A 16,059-nucleotide genomic window follows, 5' to 3' on the forward strand; every position below is an offset into this window, starting at 1 on the left:
TTTAGATCTCTCCACAGGTGTTCTATGGGATTCAGGTCTGGACTCATTGCTGGCCACCTTAGAAGTCTCCAGTGCTTTCTCTCAAACCATTTTCTAGTGCTTTTTGAAGTGTGTTTTGGGTCATTGTCCTGCTGGAAGACCCATGGCCTCTGAGGGAGACCCAGCTTTCTCACACTGTGCCCTAGATTATGCTGCAAAATTTGTTGGTAGTCTTCAGACTTCATAATGCCATGCACACGGTCAAGCAGTCCAGTGCCAGAGGCAGCAAAGCAACCCCAAAACATCAGGGAACCTCCGCCATGTTTGACTGTAGGGACTGTGTTCTTTTCTTTGAATGCCTCTTTTTTTCTCCTGTAAACTCTATGTTGATGCCTTTGCCCAAAAAGCTCTACTTTTGTCTGATCTGACCAGAGAACATTCTTCCAAAACGTTTTAGGCTTTTTCAGGTAAGAAGTGGGGTCTACCTGGGTCTCCTACCATACAGTCCATTTTTATTCAGATGCCGACGGATAGTACGGTTGACACTGTTGTACCCTCGGACTGCAGGGCAGCTTGATCTTGTTTGGATGTTAGTAGAGGTTCTTTGTCCAACATCCGCACAATCTTGCGTTGAAATCTCTTGTCAATTTTTCTTTTCCGTCCACATATAGGGAGGTTAGCCACAGTGCCATGGGCTTTAAACTTCTTGATGACACTGCGCATGGTAGACACAGGAACATTCAGGTCTTTGGAGATGGACTTGTAGCCTTGAGCTTGCTCTTGCTTCCTCACAATTTGGTTTCTCAAGTCCTCAGACAGTTCTTTGGTCTTCTTTCTTTTCTCCATGCTCAATGTGGTACACACAAGGACACAGGACAGAGGTTGAGTCAACTTTAATCCATGTCAGCTGGCTGAAAGTGTGATTAAGGTTATTGCCAACATCTGTTAGGTGCCACAGGTAAGTTACAGGTGCTGCTAATTACACAAATTAGAGAAGCATCACATGATTTTTCAAACAGTGCCAATACTTTTGTCCACCCTCTTTTTTATGTTTGGTGTGGAATTATATCCAATTTGGCTTTAGGACAATTCTTTTTGTGTTTTTTCATTTAAGACAAATTAAATGAAGATAATAATACCAAAGAATTTGCGTTTGCAATCATTTTCAGGAAGAAACTGAGTATTATCTGACAGAATTGCAGGGGTGTCAATACTTTTTGCCACAACTGTAGCTCTGGCAAAAATTAAGAGACCACTTTCAAATTTTCAGTTTGTTTGATTTTTCTCTTTATAGGTATATTTTTGAATAAAATGTAAATTGTTCTTTTAGTCTACAAACTTCTGACAACATGTCTCCGAATTTCCAAGAAATAAACTTTTTGTCTTTTTCCGAAAAGGAGAAATGGTCAAAATTTAAAAAAGAAACCAGTGCTTTCAGACCTCAAATAATGCAAAGAAAACAAGCTCATAATCATTTAGAAACAACAATACTAATGTTCTAACTCAGGAAGAGTTCAGAAATCAATATTTTGTGGAATAACCATGATTTTTAATCACAGCTTTCATGCGTCTTGGCATGCTTTCCTCCAGTCTTTCACACTGCTTCTGGCGCAAAAATGTAAGCAGTTCTTCTTTGATGGCTTGTGACTATCCATCATCCTCTTGATTACATTCCAGAGGTTGTCAATGGGGTTCAGCCGGGTCTGGAGAATGGGCTGCCCATTTGGTGGTCTCTTAATTTTTGCCAGAGCTGTATGTCAGACTGTCTATGTAGTTGCATTCATAAGAGGCATCGTTGGTACATATTGGCAACATACGTTTTCACTATACCTTGCAAATGTACAAGTTAAAAATGCCCAAGCATTCGCTTAGCGATGTCAGAATAGTTTGAAAGTGATTGTATAGTAGACTTTCATTGTGTGCATTATGGAAAAAACAGCGAGACGTCTTACGAATGCATAATACACTGAGAGCAGCACAATGTAGACACAGAGACCCGGATTCCAGCAATGTGTCACTGGTCTGCTTTCTGTAGATTTGAGAAGTTATTTTATCAATAGGACTTCATCATTAGAGGAATAGCAATCCTGCTGCCAGGTAGTTCAACCCCGCCCTCACCACTGATTGGCAGCTTAATGCCTATGCACAGTTTACACGGAAAACTGCCAGTCAGTGGTGTGGACGGGTTATACAGAGCTCAGCATCCAGAGAACTGCTAGATCTGCAGCAGAGAAAACAGTGATTTTATCAAAACTTCTGCACCCAGTAAGGTTAGTATTACATTGCTGGAATCAGGATCTGTCCCTAAATCATGCAACCCTACGATGGGCCAACAAAATCATGGTGACAGAATCCCTTTATGGGTAATTCACATCCTATAAAGTGATAGTATGATGATGTGCTAATTGTATGCTATCACTTTATGAAATGGGAGTAGCCTGTGATATGACACCAGATTTATGCGGTCACAGCAGAATAAAAGTAGAAGCAAAGACAGATTTCTGTGGTGTCTGTCGCTGGGCTTCTTGCTGTAGTTTTGGTAAATCACTGATCTGCTGCAGCTCTGCTAGTCCTTTCAGTGATGAACTTCTGATATGTTGTGCTCCATATTCATGAGCTCCAGCTAGCCTGGCTTCCATCGATTTTCTGCTTTATGTCTATAGACCACTTAAGCCTAAAGCTGTCAATCAATCATGTGTGTAATATTAGACAGAGCTCACAATTGAGAAGCCTAGCAAATAAAATGGTATTATAAAAACTACAGCATGGAGCCCAATAAGGGTCTCTGTCCCCATTTTATTCTGCCCTCAGATCGAGAAGTATTAATGTGATAATGGATTTAAAGGAAATTTGTTATCTCATCATTTACACTCTGGGTCACATCTGAATCATAGAGAAGGAGCCCCTGATAAGGGACCCAGATTACTAATGGTGTAAAGATTTATCTGGTGTCAATGGACTTACCCATGGGATACTGGTCAGCCATTCATTTGGATGGATGACATATTACTATATATGTAATATTATAAGTAATGATATATTATAAAATGTGAAGTTAATTGGAAATAGGATTTTCGACAGGAGACAAGTTTATACTAATTATCAAACAATTGCCCAGTTTACTAAACTATGCAGTATATGTGTAGTCATAACTTAGAGAGTCTGTTTGAGTAAGCTGACATTATAAACTAAGCTCATACTCTTTTAGGGAATATAGGCCCGATAAAAACGTGGACTTCTAAAGAGTTAATCACTGCTTCCATTCTGCAGAATTGGAAGTTTAATCAAACATGCTAATTAGCATGTTCGGAGCACCCTTGGTGTGGCTCAGTGCATTGCTCTGCCCACTGCTTTTGCATGTCTGGGCCTCCCTCACTAGTGATGGACAGCACTGGCTTGCCTGAGTCTTCTTTGCATACAATGCTCACTCCAAACAAGTCTAAGTGGTCAGCCACTAATAAGGGTGTCAGTGGCATGCGAAAGCAGTGGGCAGAACGCTGAGCCTCTTGTCCACACCAGGGGTGCACGTATCACCCCAATTAGCATGTTTGATTAAACTTCCGTTTCTGCAGAACAGTGGCAGCGATTAGAACACTAAAGGTATGACATTTATAGGGACTACATCCCCTACAAGGCTATGTGCTTAGTTTATACTGTACGTTTGGGGTGACTGGATCCCATTAATGATGTTCTGTGAATTACGGTATCTAAAAGCAACATTAGGGTAAAAATAATTTACTCACCTCACTAGCTAAGGTTTCTAAGAAATGGAACATAAAAAGAACAATGACAGCTAGTTAACAAAATGTGATATTATAAAATAAGTGATCTGTTATCAAATGCTATAGAAATGGAACCTAAATGTTCTCCACCCAAGCTCTCTGCAGTGTTATAACAAGGCAATGGTGGGACCCCTATAAGCATCACTAGTCTAACCATTCCTACTATTAGGCAGGGGTCACACTAACCGACGCAAAATACGGTCTGTAGTTTACAGGCGTAATACGGATGAATGACCCCTAAACAGTGCTCCGTATGTCATCCGTAAGCAAGGTGTGCTTGCGTATTTTGCGCATGTAAGCATCCGTATGCAATCCGTATGGCGAGATTTTCTCGCCGCCTTTCAAAATGGACATATAATGGAGCCCTATGACAGGGTTTCTAACAGAAACGAAATAATAGATATAGACACGTAGAAATGCATATATATATACAGTGGGGCAAAAAAGTATTTAGTCAGTCAGCAATAGTGCAAGTTCCACCACTTAAAAAGATGAGAGGCGTCTGTAATTTACATCATAGGTAGACCTCAACTATGGGAGACAAACTCAGAAAAAAAATCCAGAAAATCACATTGTCTGTTTTTTTTTTCATTTTATTTGCATATTATGGTGGAAAATAAGTATTTGGTCAGAAACAAGCAATCAAGATTTCTGGCTCTCACAGACCTGTAACTTCTTCTTTAAGAGTCTCCTCTTTCCTCCACTCATTACCTGTAGTAATGGCACCTGTTTAAACTTGTTATCAGTATAAAAAGACACCTGTGCACACCCTCAAACAGTCTGACTCCAAACTCCACTATGGTGAAGACCAAAGAGCTGTCAAAGGACACCAGAAACAAAATTGTAGCCCTGCACCCGGCTGGGAAGACTGAATCTGCAATAGCCAACCAGCTTGGAGTGAAGAAATCAACTGTGGGAGCAATAATTAGAAAATGGAAGACATACAAGACCACTGATAATCTCCCTCGATCTGGTGCTCCACGCAAAATCCCACCTCGTGGGGTCATAATGATCACAAGAACGGTGAGCAAAAATCCCAGAACCACGCGGGGGGACCTAGTGAATGAACTGCAGAGAGCTGGGACCAATGTAACAAGGCCTACCATAAGTAACACACTACGCCACCATGGACTCAGATCCTGCAGTGCCAGACGTGTCCCACTGCTTAAGCCTGTACATGTCCGGGCCCGTCTGAAGTTTGCTAGAGAGCATTTGGATGATCCAGAGGAGTTTTGGGAGAATGTCCTATGGTCTGATGAAACCAAACTGGAACTGTTTGGTAGAAACACAACTTGTCGTGTTTGGAGGAAAAAGAATACTGAGTTGCATCCATCAAACACCATACCTACTGTAAAGCATGGTGGTGGAAACATCATGCTTTGGGGCTGTTTCTCTGCAAAGGGGCCAGGACGACTGATCCGGGTACATGAAAGAATGAATGGGGCCATGTATCGTGAGATTTTGAGTGCAAACCTCCTTCCATCAGCAAGGGCATTGAAGATGAAACGTGGCTGGGTCTTTCAACATGACAATGATCCAAAGCACACCGCCAGGGCAACGAAGGAGTGGCTTCGTAAGAGGCATTTCAAGGTCCTGGAGTGGCCTAGCCTGTCTCCAGATCTCAACCCTATAGAAAACCTTTAGTGGGAGTTGAAAGTCCGTGTTGCCAAGCGAAAAGCCAAAAACATCACTGCTCTAGAGGAGATCTGCATGGAGGAATGGGCCAACATACCAACAACAGTGTGTGGCAACCTTGTGAAGACTTACAGAAAACGTTTGACCTCTGTCATTGCCAACAAAGGATATATCACAAAGTATTGAGATGAAATTTTGTTTCTGACCAAATACTTATTTTCCACAATAATATGCAAATAAAATGAAAAAAAAACAGACAATGTGATTTTCTGGATTTTTTTTTTCTCAGTTTGTCTCCCATAGTTGAGGTCTACCTATGATGTAAATTACAGACGCCTCTCATCTTTTTAAGTGGTGGAACTTGCACTATTGCTGACTGACTAAATACTTTTTAGCCCCACTGTGTGTATATATATATATATATATACATACACACACAAGTCATTGAGACATACACTCACTGGCCACTTTATTAGGTACACCATGCTAGTAACGGGTTGGACCCCCTTTTGCCTTCAGAACTGCCTCAATTCTTCGTGGCAGAGATTCAACAAGGTGCTGGAAGCATTCCTCAGAGATTTTGGACCATATTGACATGATGGCATCACACAGTTGGCGCAGATTTGTCGGCTGCACATCCCTGATGCGAATCTCCCGTTCCACCACATCCCAAAGATGCTCTATTGGATTGAGATCTGGTGACTGAGGAGGCCATTTGAGTACAGTGAACTCATTGTCATGTTCAAGAAACCAATCTGAGATGATTCGAGCTTTATGACATGGCGCATTATCCTGCTGAAAGTAGCCATCAGATGCCTGTTCTTAGCTGAGAGGAGTGGTACCCAGTGTGGTCTTCTGCTGCTGTAGCCCATCTGCCTCAGTTCGACGCACTGTGCGTTCAGAGATGCTCTTCTGCCTACCTTGGTTGTAACGGGTGGCAATTTGAGTCACTGTTGCCTTTCTATCAGCTCGAACCAGTATGCCCATTCTCCTCTGACCTCTGGCATCAACAAGGCATTTCCGGCCACAGAACTGCCGCTCACTGGATTTTTTTTCTTTTTCGGACCATTCTCTGTAAACCCTAGAGATGGTTGTGCGTGAAAATCCCAGTAGATCAGCAGTTTCTGAAATACTCAGACCAGCCCTTCTGGCACCAACAATCATGCCACGTTCAAAGGCACTCAAATCACCTTTCTTCCCCATACTGATGCTCGGTTTGAACTGCAGGAGATTGTCTTGACCATGTCTACATGCCTAAATGCACTGAGTTGCCGCCATGTGATTGGCTGATTAGAAATTAAGTCTTAACACACAGTTGGACAGGTGTACCTAATAAAGTGGCCAGTGAGTGTGTATATATATATATATATATTTATATTTCACAGAGTTCTTCATAGCAGAATAGCCGCTAATTCAATTGCCGACTTCTGTCAAGTAATTCCCCAACCCGACATGAAATGACACATGGTTTACATTCAGTAAAGCATTTCATTTCATGTTTTTTAATATGTCCCTGACTAATAATTAGATGAGGGCTCCCAACAGCTGTATATTGGAGTGAGTTTGCTGCACTGAAAGTAAAGGGGCCGAATAATATTGAACGCCCCACTTTTCAGTATTTTAATTTCCACAAAAATTTAAAATAACCAATAAATTTTGTTCAACTTCACAATTGTGTCCCACTTGTTGTTGATTCTTCACCAAAAATTTACATTTGGTATCTTTATGTTTGTAGCATGATATGTGGAAAAAGGTTGATAAGTTCAAGGGAGCCGAATACTTTCGCAAGGCATTGTATTTATAGCAAGTAACAGGTCCCCTATAGGCCTGAGCTTTGGCACCATAGTTAAAAGGCTCATTGTAGTATATCCCCATGAATGATGTAGATAAAACATTAAAAGGGCAATACACACATCGAGGAGCTGCATTTAAACTGAAAAAGGTTGTCAGGTCTAAAATGACAAGTCTACAGTCATTGGATTTGCAGGTGTCTGCACCAGGAACGGCAGTCAAGTATGCAATAAACATACTCCCGGGCAGAACCCGTCTAGTGGGCACAGCTGCTGTGACTGCAGACTTGTCATTCGAGACTGGACAAACCCTTTAAATATAAAATCATCTAGAAAGACAGAAATTGGATACCTTTATATGATTTCCCAAACATCAAGTCTCGGTTCAGGGTCATGGAAGAATTAGGTGCTCTGTCTAACAAGTGACAATGGAGTTCATCTATTGTATTACGATCTTTCTAGAAATAAATATACATGTGATTTAAAAAAGTTTACACAAATATATACCAATTCAAAATGTTCCATATGTCTGCATTAATCTAACCTAAAACTATATTGGATTTTCACACAAGTCCTAAAAGTAGATTAAGAAACAAATCAAACAAATGATTAAAAAAATACCTGAGTTTGTCAATTTTTACAACAAGGAAAATGATCCAATATCACATGTCTGAGTGGCCTAAGTATGAGAACCTTTACAGTTAGCAAATAATATAAATTTGATGTTTTTAATCATTAAAATGACAAATCAAACGTGAATGGGCAACGGTTTTATTTGAAGTATAGCAATCTATCAGAGGCTGAGCTACACAACACATGTTCGTGGAAGTGTATCATGGTACAAACAATGGAGATTTCTGAGGACCTTAGAAGAAGAGTTGGTTGACGATAAGACTGGAAGAGGTTACAAAATCAGCTCTAACGAAACCTGTCACAGATGGTGTACAAATGGTGGCGTGATAGATCGGCAAGCAATAGGTGCTACTGCGCACGCATCGGCGTCATTTTGCTGCAGCCACATTTTTCTTTATACCAGCAGATGATGGTGGCGCATGCGCAGTAGCATCTATCGTTTGCCGATAGATGATGCTGCGCAAGCGCCGCCATTTTGCTCCAGCCAAATTTTTTTCCCCCTTCAACAAAATGACACTTCCAGCACTTTCACAGTAGCATCTATTGGTAAGAGATCGATATTGCTGCGCAGGCAGCGGCGCCAGTGCCATTTTTCTGGATGTAATTTTTTTTTTTTGTAAGCATCACAATAGCCACAATATTATAGGCATTACCAGCAATATTACATATGAAGATTATTATCAACAGTAATATCAAATCTATTATATGGATTATGTAATATTGGATCAGTGACCTGTCATAAGCCCATACAGATGCATATCTAAGTAGAGCACCACAAAGACACACACACAGGCACAACAACACAGGAATCTCATTAACTGAAAACTACAAATAAAGATTAAACAACAACCACAAGACGGATTTTATCAAGCTAGGTATCATTGTTATCAGTATAACAGTGCCAACCAACATCTCCTACACTGTGGTTGCCTCCAGCTGTGATCTGGGCATTCTCACCCCTAGGCTGCCTAGTCCACAGCTAAGGGGAGGAGACGGCGTATTTTCTTTGGAGCCTGTAGCTACACTGCAAGCTAGAACTTCTCCCCTGTCACCACTCACAGTGCTCAGGGCGAGCAGTGACAGAAGGTGTCAGGATGTGATGAAATTAGCTTCCAGGTGAGGTGAGTATTGGCGAGTATGCCGTGATCAGCAGCCTGACATTGTACTACTGTCAGGCTACTGCGCTGTTCTTACCGTTGGAGACTTCTTCCTGCATTGAGAACATCATGGTACCCTGGGGCTACTGGTACAATACTAAGCAACTGATCACTGTCACAGTGTTTAGAACACAGCAGTGTAATCATCACGTTACTGTGCTCTGCACACTGACTGAGCTCTGTTATGTCAGAATAAGCCTCATTCAGACATCGCTGCATTACAGACATCTGAAGAAGGCTTTTACTGATATAGTGCTGCACTTCCGATCCCTGCCCGTGACAAAACAGTGCGGCGCCTCCGATCCCAGCCCGTGACATAGCAGTGCTGCGCTTCTGATCCCAGCCCGTGACATAGCAGAGCTGCACTCCGATCCCAGTCCATGAAATAGCAGTGCTGCGCCTCCGATCCCAGCCCTTGACATAGCAGTGCTGCGCCTCCGATCCCAGCCCATGACATACAGCACATGCATTACACTATGGCTCCCATAGAAGTAGACGAAGCAGGGGTCGCACATATCCAATCCCATTCTGTGTGATACACTCTGCTGAGCCCTGCATCTAATCCTATCATATGTGATATAGTGCACTCAGCCCTGTATCTAATCCCAGCACGTGAAACACTCCGCTGAGCCCTGTATCTAATCCCATCATATCTGATATAGGGCTGGGTGTAGCATATCTAATCCCAGCATGTGATACAGTCCGCTTATCTAATCCCAGTGTGTGATTCACTGAGCAGCACCAAATAACAATCAGCGCTGAGAGCCGTCCTCCGTACTGAGATAGTAAACTTCATGCTTGCTTTTCCTTTTTCAAACCCCCAGAAGTGGAGGCGTAACACCACACACATGTGAAGACCCTGCCTACTTTTAATGCAGTCATAATGTCAGTTAGCACTACACAAGGTTTTCATGGCAAATTTCAACAGCTGCCCTCCTAGAATTTAAAAGTGGAAAATAACAAAACCTTTTTACATTATTTTTCATATTTTATACCAAAAAATGTTTCATTTTTTTAAAATATGAATACTTAATTTTTTCAATTGTTGAAAAAAAATTGTTTTTGATGGCACATTCTCTTTAAGGCTAGTTTCACACTAACGTTACCGGGCACAGCGCACGGCCGCCGCTAAGCTCTGCCCCGGCCACGCCCCCTCCTGTCAGCTCCTCTGATCGCATGACGCTGCATGCGATCAGCGCCCTTTTGGCGCTGCGCCGACGTGTGCCAAACGCGCTGTGTTGCATTTTTGTGCGCTTGGCGCAGCGCCAAAAGGGCGGATGCGCTAGCAAAAGTGTGCCAGCGCACGACCAGTGTACCCAACGCTAAATATAGGGTACGCTGATCGCATGCAGCGTCATGCGATCAGAGGATAAGCTGACCGGAGGGGGCGTGGCCGGGGGCGGAGCTTAGCGGCGGCCCTGCGCTGCGCCCGGTAACTCTAGTGTGAAACTAGCCTAAGAGTGGTCAAACAACAAAAATCACTCCAAAAGTGCAAAACTATAACAATCCACAAGGTCACTAAGGAATCCAAGGTAACCTTAAGCAACTAAAGGCCTATCTCTTTCTCATCAGCTAATATTAATCTTCAGTGTCCACGTGATGGGGGAATCATTAACAACAGTGGTGTGAATGGCAGGACTGCAATGAAATAGCCACTGCTTTCCCAAAAGAATATTGGAGACAGATGAGAATAAAATAGAAGTTTTTGATTTAAATGAGAAAAGTTAGCTTTGGATTTAAAAATACTACATTATAGCATTAAAAACGTCATAGCAACTGTGAAACACGGTGGTGATAGTATTGTGTTTTAGGCCTGTTTTGTTGCACATGGATAAGGACAGCTTGTCATCATTGGTGGAACAAGAATTCTGAATTATACTAGCATATTTTAAAGAAAAATGTCAGGACATTTGTCCATGAGCTGAATCGCTAGAGAATTATGCTGTGTTATGTAACAAGGCAATAACCCAAAACAAAAAAATAAAAAATTATTTTAGAAAAATGCATAGTGGCCTACAGTAAAACATAGTGGGGGCAGTTTTCTCGTGTGGCTGCATGACTGCTGCTGATGAGCTACATTTCATTAATTCACAGGTTTACTGTTCCAGTTTGAAAGAAAAGATACTACTATCACTCTGTCCTTGGCATACATGTGCTTTCCAACTTGGCAATAATCCAAAGCACACATTCAAGACCCGTTACATTTATGAAGAACAGGGTGAAAAGTGGAAGTGATTCAGTGGCCAACTATATCTCCTGATTTAAACTCCGATAAGGGATTCTGAAAAGCAAAATTTAGCATCACTCTCCATCCAGCTCTTGAAGAATGGAAAAAAATGAATGTTGCAATATGTCGCCAACTCCATTCCATGCCTAGAAGATTTGGTGCTGTCCTTTAAAATCATGAAAGTCATGAAAAAAAAACTAGATGTAGTAGTTTATGATGTGGGGTGTTTTTATTTTGCTCAAATTAGCTGATGTAAAAATGAAGATCTTGTGATGAAAGTTATATCACTGACCATCCTTTCATGTTAGGCATGTTTCACACTTTTCAGCGTCAGTCAAAATCCGCAAGTTTTGACGGAATGACGGATCTGTCGAAATTAGTGAAAAATGGATGCAACTGATCCGTTTTTTCGACTGATCTGTCTAGCGGATCCGCTGGAAAAACGGATACGCGTAATCAGTTGCATCCTTTTTTAGTTTTTTATGACGGATCCGTCGAAACTGCAGATTTTGAGAGATTAAATTTCATGAAAGGAAATTCTTCCGGGCATGCTCAGTTTAAAGAAATGGAATCCGTCAACGGACGCAATGGAAGGCCATCCGTCACAATCCGACGTCGATACAAGTCTATGGGGAAAAAAAACGATCCGTCAGGCAAATCCATCAGATCCGTTTTTTTTTACCCAAACGGCGGACTGTGACTGACGCCTGCAAACAGAAGTGTGAAACGGACCTTATGGGTTAAAAAAATGTTCTGTAAACCTCAGTCTTGTCAAAATTTTTAAAATTGTTCTTGTGCTCAGTGAGATATTGATTAAAAGCTTACTTTTCAATAGAGGTGTACTCACTTATTCTGAGGACTGATATATACCGTATGTTCCCATACATACCCACCTGCCTACAAACATACATACAAGGGAGGTGTAGGAGGATGAAATAAATGACATGGAATGAAATATCAGACTCCTCTTACATAAACTATACTTCTGTAATACCTTTTGTTTTCCCTTCAAGTTCTGCATGTCTTTATTGCTGATTTCTAGAGTACTTCTTAATACAACAATTTCTTCCCCCTGTTGTCTACACAAGTCCTGCATACAACAAGAAAGACAAATGTTGTTACTGAGCGCTATCATGTACACCACCACTATTTCCGTAATTCATGGGTTCCCCAGTGGGGATTCTATTGCACACTATCCCATGGCTCTAGACATAATGCTCATTACATCTCTGGACTCCCCTCTCCATAGCCTTCCTTGGTAAGCTTACATGCTTTATTTGTCTATGCCTGCACTTTATTATGTCTAGAGCCATGGGATAGTGTGCAATAGAATCCCCACTGGGGAACCCATAAATTACGGCCATTGACGTTTATACGTGATTAGGTGATAGGCAAACTCACTTTTGGGCTACCACATTAACCCTTTCTTCCACTCTGATATGGGTTAATTTGTGAGGGATTGGAGTGATTGGGGGTGATTGTCTTTGCAATTATCACTGGTATTTACTGTGTGTTATGTGTTTTTCTATTAATTACCAATAAAATTGATACTTTTTAATTATTTTGAAGACATTATTTGGCTCCGTTTTTTTCCTGTGCTTTTCATTTCTCTTAAGTGGAGCACACCCAGGATAGCCTGGCAGCTGCAGGAGCCGGCTGCTGCAGCTGATACTGTGCACCCTATTACAGAGAAATGAATATTCATTGCCATCACAGTGAATAATCATTTCTCTTTAACAGCGGCCACAGGAGTTAGCTGCAGCAGCCGGCTCCTGCCTCCTGTAAGCCAGTGCTCCGCTGCTTCCCTTCCCACTCCATGTTCTGGACACCTCACTCGAGGATAAGCCGAGGGGGGCATTTTCAGCACAAAAAAATGTGCTGAAAAACTCTGCTTATACTCGAGTATGTACGGTAATATATTTTACACACTATGCCTATCCTTCTGATATGCAGACAGATGTGAACCCCATACAACAAACATTCACCTGTTGTTCGGCCAATTGTAGTTCCAAGCTCAGAATCTTATCTTCAGTACATGCGAACTGTGCTCTCATTTCTGTCTCTGTTTTTTCGGCTTGCATCTGTCTCCAAAGAAATCATGACATTAAAACTCATTAAGTAAACATTCATGTCAAGTCCTTATTTGCTGCTGCACTAGACTCATTAACATTAGCTGACAGATAAACCTATACCAGGCATGAATATACCCCATCAGCTTCACAGGGGCCATCAAACCAGGGATGGATAAATAGCAGTTACTGCAGATTTTTGGTTCTTTTCTATTGATGTCTATAAAATGTAAGCACTAAAATATGGTTCTTGCAATAGATTATTCAGGTTGCAGAGTCTTCAATATCAGTTCTCAAACAGCACGGGTCCTCTGCTGGTATAATCCTCCAGTGTGCTGATTTTTGACACAGAAAGCACGCAGAATAAGAATCATGATCTAATAATTCACATTTCCTTTAAAACATCTGGGCCTCCTACTTCTATGCTGGAAAGGGACAATAGTTTCGGGTGCCACAAAATGGTTCTCTATGTCCTCCTGTTTTAGACCTCCTCCTCCATGTCATGCACACAGCAAATTCATTTTCTCTTTAAACCAATTCTTCTAGTAGAAAATGCCTCTGTAAAATGCTAAATATGGTTTTCAGCAAGTAATCTACTAGCTAGAAATAATATCTTCACCAGCAAGCTAGACAAATACAAGAAATTAAAACTAATAAACTTTATTCTAAATAGATTAAAAAAAGGACTTAGTCCATTTTAAAAAATGCACATGTACAAAAACACAAACACAAACATAAAACCGCTGAATGCGGTAAGACCAAACTTCAGAAACTTTCCGGTTTACTCTTAGTGTCGTAGTCCAAATAGTACATAGGCACTCCTTCAGAGTATCCGCTTAGTATAAATTTGTTTGGAACAAGCACTCTCTTATAGTGCCATAAATTGTCTATATTAAATCCATTGCTTTTGAATCGATGTGTTACTACTGTGTTACATCTATCATTCACACTCACAATGATTTTTGACAATTTTTACAACAACAGCCTATATTATACACAATGGCATGGCACACAATCTGAGCTTCTTCAACTAAGGTGTGAACCTACACATTGCTCTAGTTATGCAGTTCACCACCTCCACAGACTTCTTTTAGAAAAAATAACGTATATCATGGAGAGATCTCACCCAGATATTTTTCAGTAATGGGTTCCTCCATGTGATGCTCCCTTCTCCCTACGCGTTTCACCGTCCAGATCATCAGGGGAGTCTCTGGACAGGGGAGTCTTTGCAGGACACAACGTGTCAAATTCCTTCAGTCTGGCCGTGCCTCCGTATAGCCAGGTGGAGACCGCAGGAGGATGCAGCAGTTATGGGAGTGCTGCAAGAGGCAATTCACCTGGATGGCCTGAAATTGGGAGGAGCAGAGCGGTGAATGCAGTGAGTAGGACGGCATTGGGAAGGCAAGGCATGCAAGCTACTGGTGTGACATTGTGTAAACATGCCAGCGATCACCCAGCGAATTATGTAAATTATCTGATCACTCAATAAACAAGCTTTTTTAGTGGCATAAAAAACACTTATTGGCAGCATATTTCCTGATTTAAATGGGGAATGTGTTGTCAACAACATGATCATAATAGTGATATTTCTGTTTTCATTGACATGTCCAAACTAACGTCCATCAACTTGTATATAGTTGATTGAAGCTCGTTAAGTGGGACATTAGACTTAATGTAAGTCACCATGTTATGGTTCCAGGCTAATTCTGACTTATAAAATCAGTACAGACGGTGCGTCGGTTTTTCCAGCAGAAATGTTAATCTTTAGTTATAGTTATGTAAATAGTTATTGGGTATCGATCTCCAAGTTTCGCCGTTGACGTTATATGCGATCCAGTAAATGTACAGTATACAGAGATAAGTTAGAATGAGTGGTTAGAGGTATGTAATATATAACCACAGTATAACATTGCTGGCGGTTAATCAGACATGGGAATGAACACGTACTAATTCATACATTGTTGCTTCTAATTTTGTAAACCAATGTAATAACAAAGTGTACTCCTGTTTATGGGCATGGGAAATGTGTTTGTTCTTATGTATATTTTCAATAAGTGAAGTTAAAAAAAAATCAGTACAGACGGCAATAAGTTTCACACAAAATTTGTGAAAAACTGTAGCACATTCTAATATATTTAGCATTTTCTTCACCAGCAAGCTAGACAAATACAAGAAATTAAAACTAATAAACTTTATTCTAAATAGATTAAAAAAAGGACTTAGTCCATTTTAAAAAATGCACATGTACAAAAACACAAACATAAAACCGCTGAATGCGGTAAGACCAAACTTCAGAAACTTTCCGGTTTACTCTTAGTGTCGTAGTCCAAATAGTACATAGGCACTCCTTCAGAGTATCCGCTTAGTATAAATTTGTTTGGAACAAGCACTCTCTTATAGTGCCATAAATTGTCTATATTAAATCCATTGCTTTTGAATCGATGTGTTACTACTGTGTTACATCTATCATTCACACTCACAATGATTTTTGACAATTTTTACAACAACAGCCTATATTATACACAATGGCATGGCACACAATCTGAGCTTCTTCAACTAAGGTGTGAACCTATACATTGCTCTAGTTATGCAGTTCACCACCTCCACAGACTTCTTTTAGAAAAAATAACGTATATCATGGAGAGATCTCACCCAGATATTTTTCAGTAATGGGTTCCTCCATGTGATGCTCCCTTCTCCCTACGCGTTTCACCGTCCAGATCATCAGGGGAGTCTCTGGGTCAAACCTAATGCCTTCATAGAAAAAGTGCCATCACAGGGCTGTTC

The 16,059-nt window shown here is 41.0% G+C and overlaps 1 protein-coding gene across 3 annotated transcripts in view; it reads right to left on the minus strand.

The window, feature by feature from the left end:
* The window catches only part of CALCOCO2 (calcium binding and coiled-coil domain 2), a 104,121-nt gene that overhangs the window by 6,268 nt on the left and 81,794 nt on the right, over positions 1-16,059 (minus strand). For all 3 annotated transcript variants that reach the window (XM_073572403.1, XM_073572402.1, XM_073572401.1), the window contains exons 14-17: positions 13,189-13,284; positions 12,198-12,293; positions 7,539-7,644; positions 3,723-3,739 (exon numbers count right to left, since the gene is read on the minus strand). In XM_073572403.1, coding sequence (XP_073428504.1) covers positions 3,723-3,739; positions 7,539-7,644; positions 12,198-12,293; positions 13,189-13,284 — 315 coding nt within the window. The remainder of the gene's footprint in view (positions 1-3,722; positions 3,740-7,538; positions 7,645-12,197; positions 12,294-13,188; positions 13,285-16,059) is intronic.

The sequence above is a fragment of the Dendrobates tinctorius genome, unplaced genomic scaffold (assembly GCF_039654945.1).
Source record: "Dendrobates tinctorius isolate UK_male_01 unplaced genomic scaffold, ASM3965494v1 ptg000032l, whole genome shotgun sequence".
NCBI lineage: Eukaryota > Metazoa > Chordata > Amphibia > Anura > Dendrobatidae > Dendrobates > Dendrobates tinctorius.